Source organism: Gymnogyps californianus, chromosome 3 (assembly GCF_018139145.2).
Source record: "Gymnogyps californianus isolate 813 chromosome 3, ASM1813914v2, whole genome shotgun sequence".
Classification (NCBI taxonomy): domain Eukaryota; kingdom Metazoa; phylum Chordata; class Aves; order Accipitriformes; family Cathartidae; genus Gymnogyps; species Gymnogyps californianus.
In genome coordinates, this window is record NC_059473.1 from 9,227,619 (window position 1) to 9,242,842 (window position 15,224).

General features: G+C 42.0%; 1 protein-coding gene across 2 annotated transcripts in view; it reads left to right on the forward strand.

Annotated features, from left to right (window-relative positions):
• PCSK2 (proprotein convertase subtilisin/kexin type 2) overlaps nucleotides 1-15,224 on the forward strand; it is a 106,208-nt gene that overhangs the window by 86,219 nt on the left and 4,765 nt on the right. For both annotated transcript variants that reach the window (XM_050893409.1, XM_050893410.1), the window contains 3 exons: nucleotides 7,298-7,513; nucleotides 8,814-8,914; nucleotides 11,522-11,749. In XM_050893409.1, the coding sequence (XP_050749366.1) occupies nucleotides 7,298-7,513; nucleotides 8,814-8,914; nucleotides 11,522-11,749 (545 nt within the window). The remainder of the gene's footprint in view (nucleotides 1-7,297; nucleotides 7,514-8,813; nucleotides 8,915-11,521; nucleotides 11,750-15,224) is intronic.

A 15,224-nucleotide genomic window follows, 5' to 3' on the forward strand; every position in this document is an offset into this window, starting at 1 on the left:
CTGTGACAGCGCAACTCTCTTATATACAGACTTTTTGTTCTCTTGTGCCTTGCATCCAGAATTGTATCAGCAGTCATCTTAAAGAGGAAAAGGTAACTAGCTCAAGAACTAATTCCACACATGTTTTATGGTACATCCTGTCTTTAATGCAATATCCTGTAGAAGTTTCTTATTTGCCATTTTATGAGTCCAGTTCTTTCCAGCTCCAGCTATTGGAATTTAAGGCAGTAAAAAGAAGTAATCAAGGTAAGCTGGTCTCTATCTATTGCGTTTTTATGATGTAGGCTTTTATATTAGTAGGTTGTGAGGAGTTGCTCATGGACTGAATTAATTTCTTGAGACTTCGCCGGCTCGGCCAGAGTATATAAGACATGATCCATTTGTGCTTGTGCTGGTGAAAACGTTATTGCTTCCATAACATGGTTCTACCTGAGAAAATGCTGCACAAGTACAATTGCCAGGGGAGCAGTATTAAGAATTTATAGTCTCATCATGGCTCTGTAATTGGGCTCACCAATGAAAGAAGAAAGGACGGTGTTAAAAATGAAAGGAAATATTTCTCATTTGCCTCTCTCCAAGGCCACAGACATTGTGTTACTGTTCTTTGAAATATGCTGAAGATAGCATGTTAATAAAGTATATGCAGTTAGATACCTCTAACATTGTTTTATTTGCTCAACAGCCAAGTGAGGATAGGGAAATTAGTTCATGATCTGGCAACCATCTGATTACTCCATTTCTGAGGAAGCCTTACAAGCTTCTTTATAACTTAGGAGCCCTTCACTATCGTATTGCTATTGTGTCTGGAATATGCATTATAATTCCATGCTTTGTATTACTTACGTAAGCTAAAATCAAACGTTATTAAACCCCAACATGAGTATGTTATAGCTGCTTGGAATTCTGAAGCCTCCTGACGGGATATTTTCAGGCTTTTGTAAAACAGCATGATCATCTTTTCTGACCTGGTGATGGGATACACGACCTTTCACTTGAGTACATGACCCAGGTCTGGAGATCAGTCTGTGACTGTCTGCTTTCCTGCCACAGATGGGGGAATAAGCATGTGCCTCTGAGGACAGGATGGAGGCAAAACCCAAGTGCTGCTGATTTCTGTTGTGATACTGGCCTCCTCAAGGATGTCTTGGTCAACTGAGGACCTTGGCTGTCGTAGGTTCGTGCTTTGCATGGGCCTGTGACAGGGTTAAATATTGCCCTTCACAAAGACTCAAATGACTGTCTCATAAAGAGCAGAAAGCTGCTGTATCAATAGGTTGGGCCAACATGGCAATATTTATAAGCTCCACATGTAAATATTTTCTTTATTAACATGTAAATTACTATTTTCTAAGGAGACAAGACAATAACGTAGCCTCAAAATGTACATTTTGCTGTCTCACTCTGACCCCAGGAGTGTTTTTGCCTAATCTCTGTGCCACAACTCAGCAGCCATGTGCTTTTGCTTCCCATCAAGGCTGGTGCTACAAACTGAGAACCTTTGCACAGTGTTGCAGGAACCACAGGTGAAGCTGTGAGGCCGGGGTTCATCACACCGGTTGGGAGCTCTGGGCAGAGAAACCAGTATCGTCACTGGTGAAAAGTAAATTGGGTGTTTAGAATCTTTTTCTCAGTGATAATATAGCTCAGAAATACGGGATTGATTTTTGCAAATATTATCGATACCAGAATTATGCCTGCAGAATTGCTGGACTAGAGTAATGCATTATCACTTGTGGTACACAGCCCAGGATCCAACAAAAAAGGAATGGATGATTAAAAGGTTTTGTCTCAGCATTTTCAAAGTTCCCTCCCATTTCCCTGCTGGACTGAACCCTAATTGAAACCTAATGCTGCCTCTCTTCACCAAAAGTGTGATTTTTCCATTCGTTTCTCTTGGCTCACAGAAGTCCATCCAGTTTCAACAGTAATTTAGACATAGAAAATGGCTCAAGCATTATTTTTAGCCAAAGGAGGTATTAACAATTATGCAATTAATTGGGGGTTAGTGGATGGGAGTTCAGTACTCCTCTGTGACCCAGACTAGAATAAGTTACATAAAGCCTTTTGTAAGGGTTTAACAATTGTAGGGCTTAGTTCTTTGAAAATCTCGTATGCAGCAGTCTCTTGTACTTGGGTGATCATTACTTGACCCAAATAGTTTCAGAAATCTGCTAGGAGGAACCAGACAGCCAGTTATGGAAGGCAACAAAATATGAAAGGGACGAAAACAGGAGAAGCACGACTGAAACATGGTTCCAAATGATGGTTGTCCTCTGCGTAGCAGCCAGGTGTTTAGCTGAGTTCTTGCTCCTGCCAAAACAGCCTTTCCTCCTTCTCCATTGAATGCCTGAGGGTAGACAGGCCAACAGCAAAGGGACACCACCTTCAGCAGCAGTGAATTTGAGTAGGATAACCCAGCTGCTGTTTCTTCTGCGCTGAACTCCATGACTTGTGGGTGTGCTGGGCAGGCCAGGGCTTTTCCAGGGGTACGGTACAGCAGCTCCAGGCTTTCAGAAGGGGCTGGATGCAGGAGAAGTGCTAAGGCATTCAGCTCAAACAGGACAGCTGTCCCCCTGGACGTGTGCAGTGGCAAACTTTGGAAATCCAAATATGTTTCCTGCTTAAAACTTTGGTGTCTATGTGGTTAAATTGAGATTACTTGGCTGGTTGTCAGGCATGTGTTTCTGCCTAGATTTTGCTTTAGATTTTAGCACTCCCCAAGAAATCAGTATAGAAAAAGAGCAAAGGGATCCAGGAAGTTACAGGCTACCAGATTGCTCTGGGCGAATCAGCCTGGCAGATGCAGAGGTAGCTGAAGGAGCCAGGAGAGCGAGGGCTCAATGGGCTGTCCAGCTGGCACCATGTCAAGGATGCAGGAACACACGGGCAGGCTCCAGAAAACCCTGGCAGTGCAAAAGATGAGCAGCAGTTCAGCGATGCCAAGGACTCGCTGCCTCCAGCTGTCTTATGCCGCATAGCCGGACTGCTCATGCACAGGAGTGGTGGGGAGAGCCAGGTCACTGCATAGGCTCCTGGATGTCTTGAGAGCCCAGCCCAACGCTCCCTGCCAAGCCATGACAGCAGGCAAATGGTCCCACAGCTCTTCCACAGTCTGTCCTTGCCTTGGCGTGCCCCAGCCTGGGGGCACGATGGCGATTTCGCGTTGCGTGCCTGGGCTGCAAACTACGCTTTCTGAGATAATTAGCAATCGTTACTGAAAGGTGCAGTTTTTAATTACAAAACACGTGAGGATTTTCAAATAATTCAGTCCTGAAGAGGAAGAAATGCTCTTTTCAGAGGAAAATACAGTCTAATAGGGGATGGAAACTAACTGAGTCCTATTCATAAGTCAGTAGGACCCATGGCAAAGACTTGAAAAAGCTGCAGAATTTTTCACTTTTTCTGGAAAACCAGCCTATCTCTTACCATAGCAGGCACATAAATTGCTATTAAGTTATACAGAAGATGCTGAAACACTTCTGTTTTCTTAAGGGGAAGAAGTACAAAATACCTATCATATGTCACACAAAAAGAAAGGTGTTATAAAAGAATATGTGCTTTGAATTTGTTAGAGAAAGCAATTTCCAGTTCTATAATTTTTCATGTTTTTTTCAAATATGCTCCACCTGCATTTTCTTCCTTGGAAATGGGACAGTCCATAAACATCAGCAAACCATTTGGCTGTCCTTATCCTGAAATACCTTTTCACTGTGCCTAAAAAAAATACCTCTTCACAGTCAGGTGCTGCTTTTTTTTCTTCTTATGCTGAGCCCACCTGCATGCTGGTGTCCTCATGCTGTCATTCCCTGGTACTTAGCTTTTCAGGGCAGGATTCGTTCTTTGTTTTTGGCTTGTACTGGATGGAAACTTAGTCCTGATCTATGACTGAAGGATTAGGCCAAAGCCAAAGGGCATCAGAAACGTCCTGTAAAGACTGTTATGTTCCTTCCATCCATCTTTAGCAACCCCGATGGCCAGGTGGGAGTGGGTGAACTAGAGGAGCCATTGCAGAGGCTGTGTCATGTTAGAGGCCCAGCTGTTACTCGTACAGGCACTTGCCAGCCTTGATGGGAAGGGTCAGGGAAGCTGGAGGAGATTTATTTGTCAAATACCACCCATTTTTATCTGGAAAGTGTGATCCAGCAATCAAAACTTTGAGAAACACTGGCTTAGGCACTAGCCCAGCAAGCATGATGAATGAACACAATAACAAGGAAAAAAAAAAAAGAGTTCAAGATGTGCCTGAAGTTACATAAAGTGTATTAGGCTGCAGTCCCCTGCCAACTCACTTTTGCAAGGTAGTTCAGTAAAGAAGTTTTTCTGGGATAATGCTCTTTAGAAGATGAGAAAAGGGGTAAGAAAATTTCTCAGGGATATTTTTTGCTGGTAGCACAACATCCCACGAAGGACACTGGAAATAGAAAACCTGCTGTTTCTGCGAAGAGAGCTTCTCAGTAGCTGTCTGTGACTTTCTAAGCATATAGCCTTGCCCAAGTTTTAATTCTGGTTTAGCCTGAATTGAAAGGCGGGCCTCTCTTGGGCTAGTACTAAATGCACCAAGATCCATTTTCAGCTCTGAGTGAGATACAGTTTCAGATGGCTCAGAAGTGTGGGTGCCACGCTGTGCATCGCTTTGGGGCGAAATGAGAAGGTTTCAACAGGATTCTGGAGGAAAAATACCCTTTAAAATGTATCTTATTATCTTGCTGGTCTTCTCTTTTCTTCCTGATTCTTCCTTCAGGCTCCCTCTGGTGTTTGTAGTGTGTATTACTACCACCTTCTCCAGTCCTGTTTTTGGCTTAAATTTACAGCAGCCTGAGTGACACCACTGAAATTTTTTAGGTTCATAAAAGGTTGAGATGCAAATAGGAGCTTTCAGTTCACTTTAAATACGACACTTAGTTGACCCAACTGGGATTTTTCTGGTTTAGACTACTACCATCCAGAGAATTGAAAATTCACTTCCCCTGAAGTCATATATTTCTGCCTGGTAAATGAAATGATGCCTGAGGACAGCCACCAAACAGTTCGCCTGTGCAAACTATCCAACTACCACAGGGCTGGCTGTGGGAAATGTAAGCAGCAAGTCCTAAGCATCGTTGCAAATAATGCGCTTGGGCTGGTATCAGTTTATTCCAGTAGGGTTTGCTCCTCTTTCCAGTCCTGGCTCAGAAGGAAAGGCAATTGAAATTAGAGTATGAAGAGGTGAATTACGGGTTTTAACACTAAGCCACACTTGTGGGTGTGACTCTCATGGAAGTGATATCCTGAGGCCATTCTCACGTTAGAGTAATTACATGCAGAAACTCATCCCCAGCAGCACTCAGCAGGCTAACTCCACCCACGAACTCGAGCCCAAATTTCATTTCCTCTGTGGATTCCCCTGCTCCCCACCAACAATCTGTTGCACCTGTTTTCTGCCATTCTGCCACAAATCCCGCCTGTGGGTTGAAATGCTTCACAGCAATATCCAGTTTTGGCAGTGTGGAACCATTTGCCAAGCAGGGCTACGTCTGCTTCCCCATGCTGAACGCTGCAGAGGCTAACTTCCAGGCATCAGCTACTTTTGTGAATTTATCACATGAAAATGAAGTGCTTGTTCTCCCTTCAAAAATGGCTGGAAGGAAAAGGTTGTTTAAGAACGGGTCCGTACGTGCCAAACATCCTATTCCTGGCACCAGCAGCCTGCCTTTTTGGGACAGACAGAGAGATGCTCGAGCTGCCACTGAGGCTGTCCAAAGGAGGCAGATGGTGGCAAGGTGGTGTGATGGTGTATGTGGGCATGATGGCAAGCTTGGGATGTAGCCTCTGAAGTGAGTCCAAAGCCCAGGGTTGGGCCCTGTAGGGGAAAAAGTCAAGGGGAAAAAAGGCATAACTGTTCTTGTTATGCTGATTTTTATTTTTTTTTTAAATAATTTGCTGGAATTATTTTGTTCTTGGAGTATATATTTTTGCAACAGTATCCTCCTCCCTTAAAACTCAAATGATCGATCTCAGATCTTTGTGGGAGTTCTTAGACTGATTTCAATAAGCTTTTTCATAGTCATCATCTTTATTATGAAAATCTACGTCCTGAGATGTTACGTACCCCAGTGGCAGCAAACCTGCTGTGCAGTTCAGTGGATTATAATGCAACTCACTAACGTGCTTGAAATAATGAGGTTGCTCTGTTCAGTGGGGTATGATGAAAAATAGAAACTACTGCTGGGAGCTCAGATTTGATTTAAATTCCTGGCAGAAAAGGTTCCCTATTAAAATACCATTGCAGGTTGCTATGTTTGTATATTCTTTAACTTCCATTTCATGCTCGACAATGAAGAGGCCAGAAGAGATTTTTTTCTTACCTTCTGCCCAATGCATATAAACAGTATGTTAAATTGAGGCCTTGCACTCTTCTGGTGCTATTGGAAGTAAACATTGGATTACATTAGACTAAACATAGAAAGAAATGGTGGCTGTGCTGGAATCAGTGGGAGATCTGAGCTTTGGGTTCAGTAGCACTGATCTTTCCTGAGTGTCAGGGTTCTCAGGTCTAACCCTCTTCCAGGCAGCCCCTACCTCTTTCTTGGTATGGGATGAGAAGAAGGAGCTGAGTTGATCCCTTCCCACTCCTTGCCTATCTGGAAGCTGAGGAGAGGATACAGATTTCTTTCCTTTAACTAATGGGAAGCCTTTATAGCTGCCCTTCAGCTTCAGTCTCTCCCATCTATCTCTCGCCTTCTCAGTGTAATTGGTAGACCATCTTTCTGTAGATGATTTATATGGTCTCATAACTTTATTTTCTGCTTAGTGGTAGAAGCTGGTTTGTCAGAAAAACAGTTCTGAGTCAGTGATACCTTCGGAGCAAAATCTATTGATAGAAAAAGGTGCGAGTTTTACAGTTTTTTAGCCATTGCCTGAACCTAATTGGATCTTACAAACCCAGCGTGTGAGATGACCTATATCCCTTTTAAAAGAACGCTTTCCTCATAGCACTTAGACCTTGACATAAACGCTAATGAATCCATAAAATATCTTAGCATCTGGCACAGGAGCCTTCAGGGCATCAAGCAAAACAGGAGATAAATGGAAGTGCTCTGTGTACATAAGGTTGCAGAACTGGCTGTGGCTGCCAGTTAACCAGATTCAATAACCTGCAGAAGTCCATGTTATTTCAGCTTAAGGTTGACGTATATTTTGTTTGGACCAGTCTTCTCCTTTATAGATGCCTAGCTTTACAATTAGATGTGCAGTTTAAAGTAGCTGCTATATACTATTTGCAATTTACCCCAAGAGGGTCGATTTTCCCCTTTCACAGGGCCGGGGCGGCAAAGGAAGCATCTATGTCTGGGCCTCTGGAGATGGGGGCAGCTATGATGACTGTAACTGTGATGGTTATGCATCGAGCATGTGGACAATCTCCATCAATTCTGCTATAAATGATGGACGGACAGCTCTGTATGATGAAAGCTGCTCTTCAACCTTAGCCTCCACCTTTAGTAATGGGAGGAAGAGAAATCCGGAGGCTGGCGTGGTGAGTCCAGATATTATTGTGCTGTTGCTGCTGTCTTTGTGCACTCCCACGACCTGTTACAACTCTGTCTGCTTTGGAGCAGCAGATGGTTCTTTGTTGAGATGGATATTTTCTCATCTCTAGTACATGATGGTGCCAAAACTGTCAGCTGAGGAGATGTGGGATTAATATTGAGAACAGCAATGATCTTCCATCTGTTAGAGCTTCACATAGTTGGTGCTTTCCTTTATCAGAAACCAGATTTAGAAGTTCAGTTGCACTCTTTCCAGAGGACAGTGTGACAAAAGGCCTCTGTAAAAATCTAAATGAAAAGTGTCAACATATGAGATCACACTTACTTGTACTCGCAGAGCAGTCACGAACCAGACTTCTGCTGTACTACAAGCTGCACAGAGCAGAAAGACATTCAGTCACCCACAGAGGAAATGTAGCGGTTCAGATCACCCTCCGTCTCCTATGGAGCAGTGCGGAGCATCGTACTCAAGTCCCCTATAGGGCCATACCTACAACTGGAAAATACACATTTTCTGTTCAAGTGTAATTGGGATTCTCCTCCACCCTACTGATCACTGCTCTTCAGCACCTTCAGACTAGCCAGGACACAGTGTAATTCACAGAGTGGAAAATTCAGGTGTAGTAACTCAAGGTTAGTTTTTGCCAAAAGCTGTTACGCATTTTCCGTGGCCCTGTCTCAAAGCCCAAAGACACATTGTATAATCCTAAATGCCTACGTGCAGTAGCAGATGGAAGAATACTGGTTTCTGTCTTGATATGAGCTCTGTGCTGATATCAGTCAAGATGATCTGTGGCACCTTTGTAATTATCACCATAAAATGTATTTCTAAGGTTTCGTTCTGGTCTCTTCTAGTGACTAATCTGCATAGAAGATAGCAGCCTGGTACTGCTGGTGGTTCTGGAGTTGCACAAATGTTAGAAAGCTCAATACCGTTAACAATTCTAGTTTCAAATTCTTCTGATAAACACAAGGGAATTTAAGGCCTTTGGTTACACTGTGTTGATAGGAAATAAACGCCATCTGTATGAGTTCATGAGTTCTAAGTGGTAATGAACATTGTTTTACTACATCATGATTTATTCTTGCATTCACACCTTCTGTAACTGTCTCACTGTGTTTTTAAATTGATACACTATTCTAAAGAAGAAAACAGATCCTAGGAACAAACACACAATTACTCTAAAGGGCAAGGCCACAGACTCCAGTTTCTGTATTTTTCTGAGTCTGTAGCTGCAAGGAAAATGGACTAGCTGGTTTCATTAATTACATCTAATATCATTGCAGGCTACAACGGATTTGTATGGCAACTGCACCCTGCGTCACTCGGGAACGTCTGCAGCTGCCCCTGAAGCAGCCGGAGTGTTTGCCTTGGCCCTGGAGGCTAAGTATGCTGTTGAGAAATTCCTTGTGAGCTCTAGAGAGGAGAGGGCCTGCGGTTTGTTTATTGTTGTTCATCATATAAGTTGGCTGTCTGTGGCAAGGGGTTAGAACGAGGGGCAAACAAGCTGCCTGCTACAGTAATGACACGCATGGTAACTTACAGATGGAGCGACAGTCTTGCCAAAGCCATATAGCAGATACATTTTGGCTGACTTGCTCTCTCTGTGTCCTCTCGATCCACTGCTTCCAGGGGTTTGTCTTCTCCAGCACTGTTTGGAGGGAGAGATTATCTCATTTCTCCACATATCCAGTGTGGAATGCCCAGCCTACAAAAACGTAAGAACAAACCTGTAGTATCAGACAGGAGTTCATCTTGTGCCACATACTGTCTGCAATGACAGATGCCTAGGGGAGAGTACAACAAACGGGGATTAAGAGCGATCTTTCAACAACAGCTTTGGCAATCAGTGGTTTGGAGAGAGAGCAGTCAGCCTATCCTGTTTAATAGCCACAGGCAGATTTCTCTTCCTTGAATTTGTCTCTTTTTCAGCTTGTCTGTGTTTGGCACCTGTGTCATCCAGTGGTAATCTGTTCCGCAGTAATAATAGTTTTTGGCGATGGTGGTGGGGAATGTTTCCTTTGTTTTTTCTTAACCCATTGCTGGTAATTTGCTTCTATGCTACATAATTGCTCTGTTAACATGAAAGAATAAATATCCATTGTCTATTTACCATCTCCATGCTATTCATGACATTGGACACCTCTTGTATATCTTGCTTCATTATTTTCTTCTCTAATGATTAGGAAAAGTTTTCCTTACAATAACCTATAGCATCTTTTTACTTTGTGTTAAATTATTTTATGAAGTGAGACAACACTTGCTTAAGTATACAGCTTCAGTTGCTGTAACCACAGCATGAAGTGAGCACTATTTACATAGTTTTCTTCAACAGTATGCAGAAGAAAGAAGATTTGGCCGAGGAGACAAAGTTTCTATCATTAGCAGAGCAATGATTGTTGTGCTCAGAGCACGACTTGGGCCAAGTCTCATTTTTCAGGTTTTATACAGGTAAAACTCACATGCCAAGTGTTTAACTTCGGATGATCAATCCTTCTACTATCAAATTCCTTCAGTGGGACAGCCACAATGTAATAATTATGGCCATAAAAATATAAAGGTTTAATGAATTTTCTGACCACTGCATGTTTAACCTGGACTACAACCTTAGTATCTCAGTAATACTTACCATTCTTCTTCATTTGGGCTATCCATGAAGACTGGAATTACTCTTGCCAAACTATCCCGAGTAGAAATAAGAATTTCTACTAATACCCCTGGTTTGCAATTGGATTTCTAGCCTTTGCTGAGAGAAGGGTGGGGGGGAAGATAGAAAGAACTGTCGGTGTCTCCTATCTCCTTCCAGGCTGGCTCTATTAAACCTCCATTTTAGTGTGCAGAACTACCCTGGATGAGTTACACTAGCCTTCACAGGAATGGCTGACCATTTCCCATGCAGACGACTGCTGCCTACAATAGGTCTCTCAGCTCATATACAATATATGTCTGACATGTCTCTAAAAGCAGACCGATCTGTGAAATGGAAAGTATGGTTTTAAGATATGTAGCAGCTCTTAAAAGGTTTCAATAAGAATGATGCAAGTGATATCTGGTTTTCAGCTATCTTGTGTCACCTTGGAAAAATGACAGTAATTGGCTATTCTGGTGTACATTCAGCATGCACACATGCTTATTACTTGGGGCACAGAAAGCTGAAAAGCCGTTCCTTTTAGGTTGATGGTTTGAATCAGACATATTGTAATGTTGAAAGAGTTCATCATAAAACAACTGGAATAGCTTTAGTTATGTAGAATTAGTATGTCAGTTCTAAAGCTTCCAGAATAATAACTTATAAGTGCACTTCCTGTCATCATAATCGCTGCAAATCTAGGAAGACAAGAGCTGATGATGAAAAATGATCATTGAATCTAGACAAATGTTACTTTACTGCATCCATCCATGCTAGTGTATCATGGGTGACAAACCTCTACCATACCTTATAATACAAACCTACAGCCACCCACAGCCCATATATCCATGTTCCCAGATTACCAAAATTACTAAGACCTTGATTGTTATAGCTCATCAGCTTCATCAGATCAGGGCTTCTCTGGGTGAACCTTGGAAAGTCCATGGGAAAAGCAGGAGGAGCAGGCAAGGAAAAGAGGGTGAGATTTAAGAGGAAGGCTAGGTGAAATTCTGTCATCATCCTTTTCTTTTTGTATTCTTTTCAGGATGTGGTATAATATCCTACTCATTTTTTATTAGCTTAAAAATTGTGTGGTGGATCTATAATGTGTAGTTGAAAGCAGTTGGTTTTAAGAACAGGGAAACAATCAGAAATGATTTTGCAATTTTGGGGAATATATTTTGGGGAAGTACTATACAATTAAAACCTATTCTTGTTCCCACTGAAATCAACAGAAGCTTTGTTATTGATATGTGTGATTCATAGAAGCAAATTTTACCAAAAGGCTTACTCAAACACACTGTCTTTCTTCACTATCTGCTAGGAAACACTGTACTGTTTGTTTTCCGTGTTGCTCTTCCACAGCTTGGATCTGACATGGAGAGACATGCAGCATCTGACAGTGCTCACCTCAAAGAGGAACCAGCTTCACGATGAGGTTCATCAGTGGCGTAGAAATGGCGTTGGGCTGGAATTCAACCATTTGTTTGGCTACGGTGTCCTAGATGCAGGAGCAATGGTTAAGATGGCAAAAGACTGGAAGACTGTTCCCGAGAGATTCCATTGTGTTGGAGGGTCAATACAGGAACCTGAGTAAGTGAATGGTCTAGTATATGTGTTTGGCTTCTTCCAGGCATTTAGGAGACCACAAGCATAAAAATACATTGACAAAGACATAGATAGTCAAAGAAACATAATGAATTTTTTTTTCTAAGAACGCCTAACATTATCAGTAGCATTCCAGATATTTCAATAAGTTGATAAAATAAACTACATGATCTTTCAATTCCTGGTTTGCTGGAGGAGTGCATTCTGCAGCTCATCTGTATCATCATTGCTAGTGTTAATGGCAACATCCATTTCTCCTGGGTACTTACAGGTATGTTTGTGCCAGAGTTTCTGTGAATAAAGAGCCTGTGCACAAGTGAAAATCTGGGAGGCTGGCACTGTAAATTACATAAACTGCTGCTACATGAAATATCTGTCAGTCAGGTCATATCTCCTTGTGACATAACCCAGCAGACAATTTTATCTCCCGAAGACTGAAACAATCATCTACAGGTACCAGTGATTCAGTTTGAACACTATAGCATTTAATTGTGTTTGGTTTATGTTCTTCAAATCTCTAATTGCAGGCTAGGTAGTCAAATTATTTTCTGATTTACCTTCATGTGCTAAAGTGAATGAGTCAACAAGTGAATGAATTAATACTAATTGACTGCAACAGCTATAGTTCAATTTAATTATTTGAAATACTAACCTAATAATGGCCAATTTATGTCTATACCATTTGAAATTTGACTTTTCAGTGCCATTTTTGACGGCATCATTATTCTGCTGGTAAAAGAAAGCAAACCAGTATGCCACCCCGGCACATAGCTCAGCCAGGCAAAGAATAAGTTTGTTCCCAACCGTCCAGATGGGTTTGTATTTGCAGGATCCAAGCTTCTGCAGCTGAGATCTGAGTTCTAATTTATCTGGCCTATGCATGCTCACAGGTAGGAAACAAATGAGAGAGTACTGAAGCTAACTTTGAGCTATCTCGAGTTTATTTATGATTTAAGTGCAGACAAATAATCTCATTTATCTTAGTGCAGCCCCATTTATTGAAATGGGGCTAATCCCTAGAGGAAGAGAGAAAATTAATTTCTGTAGGCTTGGCTCCATGCATTAGACAATGTGGTAGAGGTATTCTGGCAACAGACGGAGCCAGAGTCGGGCAAGTGCTATGCAGTAGTATTGTTTCCTTCTGCCTTTGTTTTTCTCTCCCATTTCTGCTGTTGAACAGATAAAAAAGCAGAGGTGATGGTGCATTTCCTCCAGCCCGGGGATCTGGAACTGCAGTAAAGCTTCCCTATAGCTGTCATTGCTCAACAAGCTCCAGAGTTGAGAAATACACTGCCTTGTATTGGTGTCTTTTGAGAGCAGCACCCAGAACAGGCTTTGTGCTTACAGCACACAGATTTGTAAAGTTCAACCAAGTCAGTCACCACCTAAGCCGCTTAACTTTACTGCAGTGTAATCTCAGTGTGTGGTCTGTATGGGTGCCCCCCTATAATTACCTGACACATCTATATGTTAATAGGACTGCTGTAATATTTATGTCCCCCAATGAAAATGTCACTGACAGGAGATAATAAGCATCATGACTTGCAACATCTACATTTTTTTAATAACACTGTAAATAAAACTAGTGAAGTCCCAGCATCTCCAGAGATTCCTTGGAAATGAAAACTACGCTGCACTTCTGCCATGGATAATTGCATTAGTTTTCTAGTTTGACCTTACTGGAGCAACATTTCATATATATATATAATATATATGTTTATATAAGTATAGATATTTGTATATATCAAATACATATTCAGTATATATTTAGGTAGGTGAGTAGTTGATACAGAAGTGTGTACCATAGGAGCATTGTCAATTAGCAGAAACAGGCCAGGAAAGAATTGACAGCCTAGAATATACAGTGTGCTGAAAGCAATCAGTATTTGAAGTGCAGCATTTCTCTGCTGCATGTAGAAAGACCTGTTAGCAGTAGGAACTTTCCCTGAAAAGGGATTTTTGTTGGGTCAGCAAAAAGAAAAAAATGGACAAGTCTGAATCTGGCTGGTTCAGGGAGATACATAGATGATTTAGGGCATCATAGTCCATTAGCTGAGGAACAGGAGCATGGGAGCGTGCTTCTAGAGAGCGGTTAGCTCCCCCTGCTCATCTCTAACTGACTACTACACTTCATGCAAAAGTGAATATATTTTTTTTATATATATATATATATATAGCAAATGGGCAGCGGTACACTGTGAGGGTGTGGAAAACCCATCTCCTCTTCTGCTCCTTTTGTGTCAGGCTTTTTCCACCACCCCTGGTTCTTTTTGTTTCTTTGAGGAAATTCACCTGGACTATAGTAATTAGTCTAGTGAAGCAGGGAGTATTGGATTCTAATTAATAGGAAAGGGGGAAACAGAGCAAGCCTTTTCTTATGTGTTTTAGAGAGCTGCGATAACTTTTGCACTGAAGGTGGAGAGAAAAGCTGTCTGCAGCTGTCAGGCTGTCTGCAAAGCAGATGGAGTGGTCACACTGCTCTTATTTCTTTGGGTTTTGGTGTTGATAGATAGAAAAGACTCACACTGTGGTGTCCTTCCTCACTCACTGGAAGAAATAGAAAACACTTACCACAACTGTCAGAATGAAGCAGTGTTTGACAAAGCTTTGTCTGCTGTGTGAGACTGCTATGAGACAACGTGAATTCAGATTGCTTTGAGTACGATGCTTCCCATGCAGAGAAATTACAAGCGTGTGGCAACTGTGAGATTATGCTCCTTCACCTCTGGCTGGCATGTAGTGCATTTTCCTTGTGCTTTGGCACACAAAATAAATCTTGAGGGTATTATATGTTCAAATATTTTAGCTATACAATATTTATGTTATACCAGCTTCTGCTCCAGGGCACCCATAAGATCCAGAACAGAGGTTTTTCAGTTTAAGGTAAGTGTTTAAATGCCTTGAGGACCTGGCCCTGAAGGTCTTTTTACTCTGCAAGTACTCCCAAGAAGGCAGTACTCCGTGAGAGAGGGCAGAGACTGGCCTGAGCCAATTAGTGATGTTCTAAGCTGTAATACCTGGAGCTCATCTCAGGAAGAGGAGAATTCCTGGAAGCTAGGCTTGAATGAAACACTTTCACTGGTCTCTGAAGAACGCACTATTTCATTAGCAAAGGGAAAAGGCTGATACTCATGGTAATGAAGGTATTCATTACCGCAGTGTGGTCAATGCCCTTTAAAAGGGACTCTTTCTTATTTCACTGCAAAACCTAGGTCATGGAGAAGCCACTGGAAGAGGTAAGGACAAGCTGACGGGAGTCTTTTGTGACTTACTCCCTTTTTTAATAATTGCAGTAATTCTTGTCTTTCAAGTATTTCTTTTAGACAGAGCAAAGTGTCACACTGCTCACAGCACGCTGATGGCGGACACAGAGAATTTTGTTTACGCTTCCCGTGTAGTTTGCCAGCCAGTTTCTGAGGCAACTGGTAATTGCCAGTTGCATCCTGACCCCGAGGGGTTT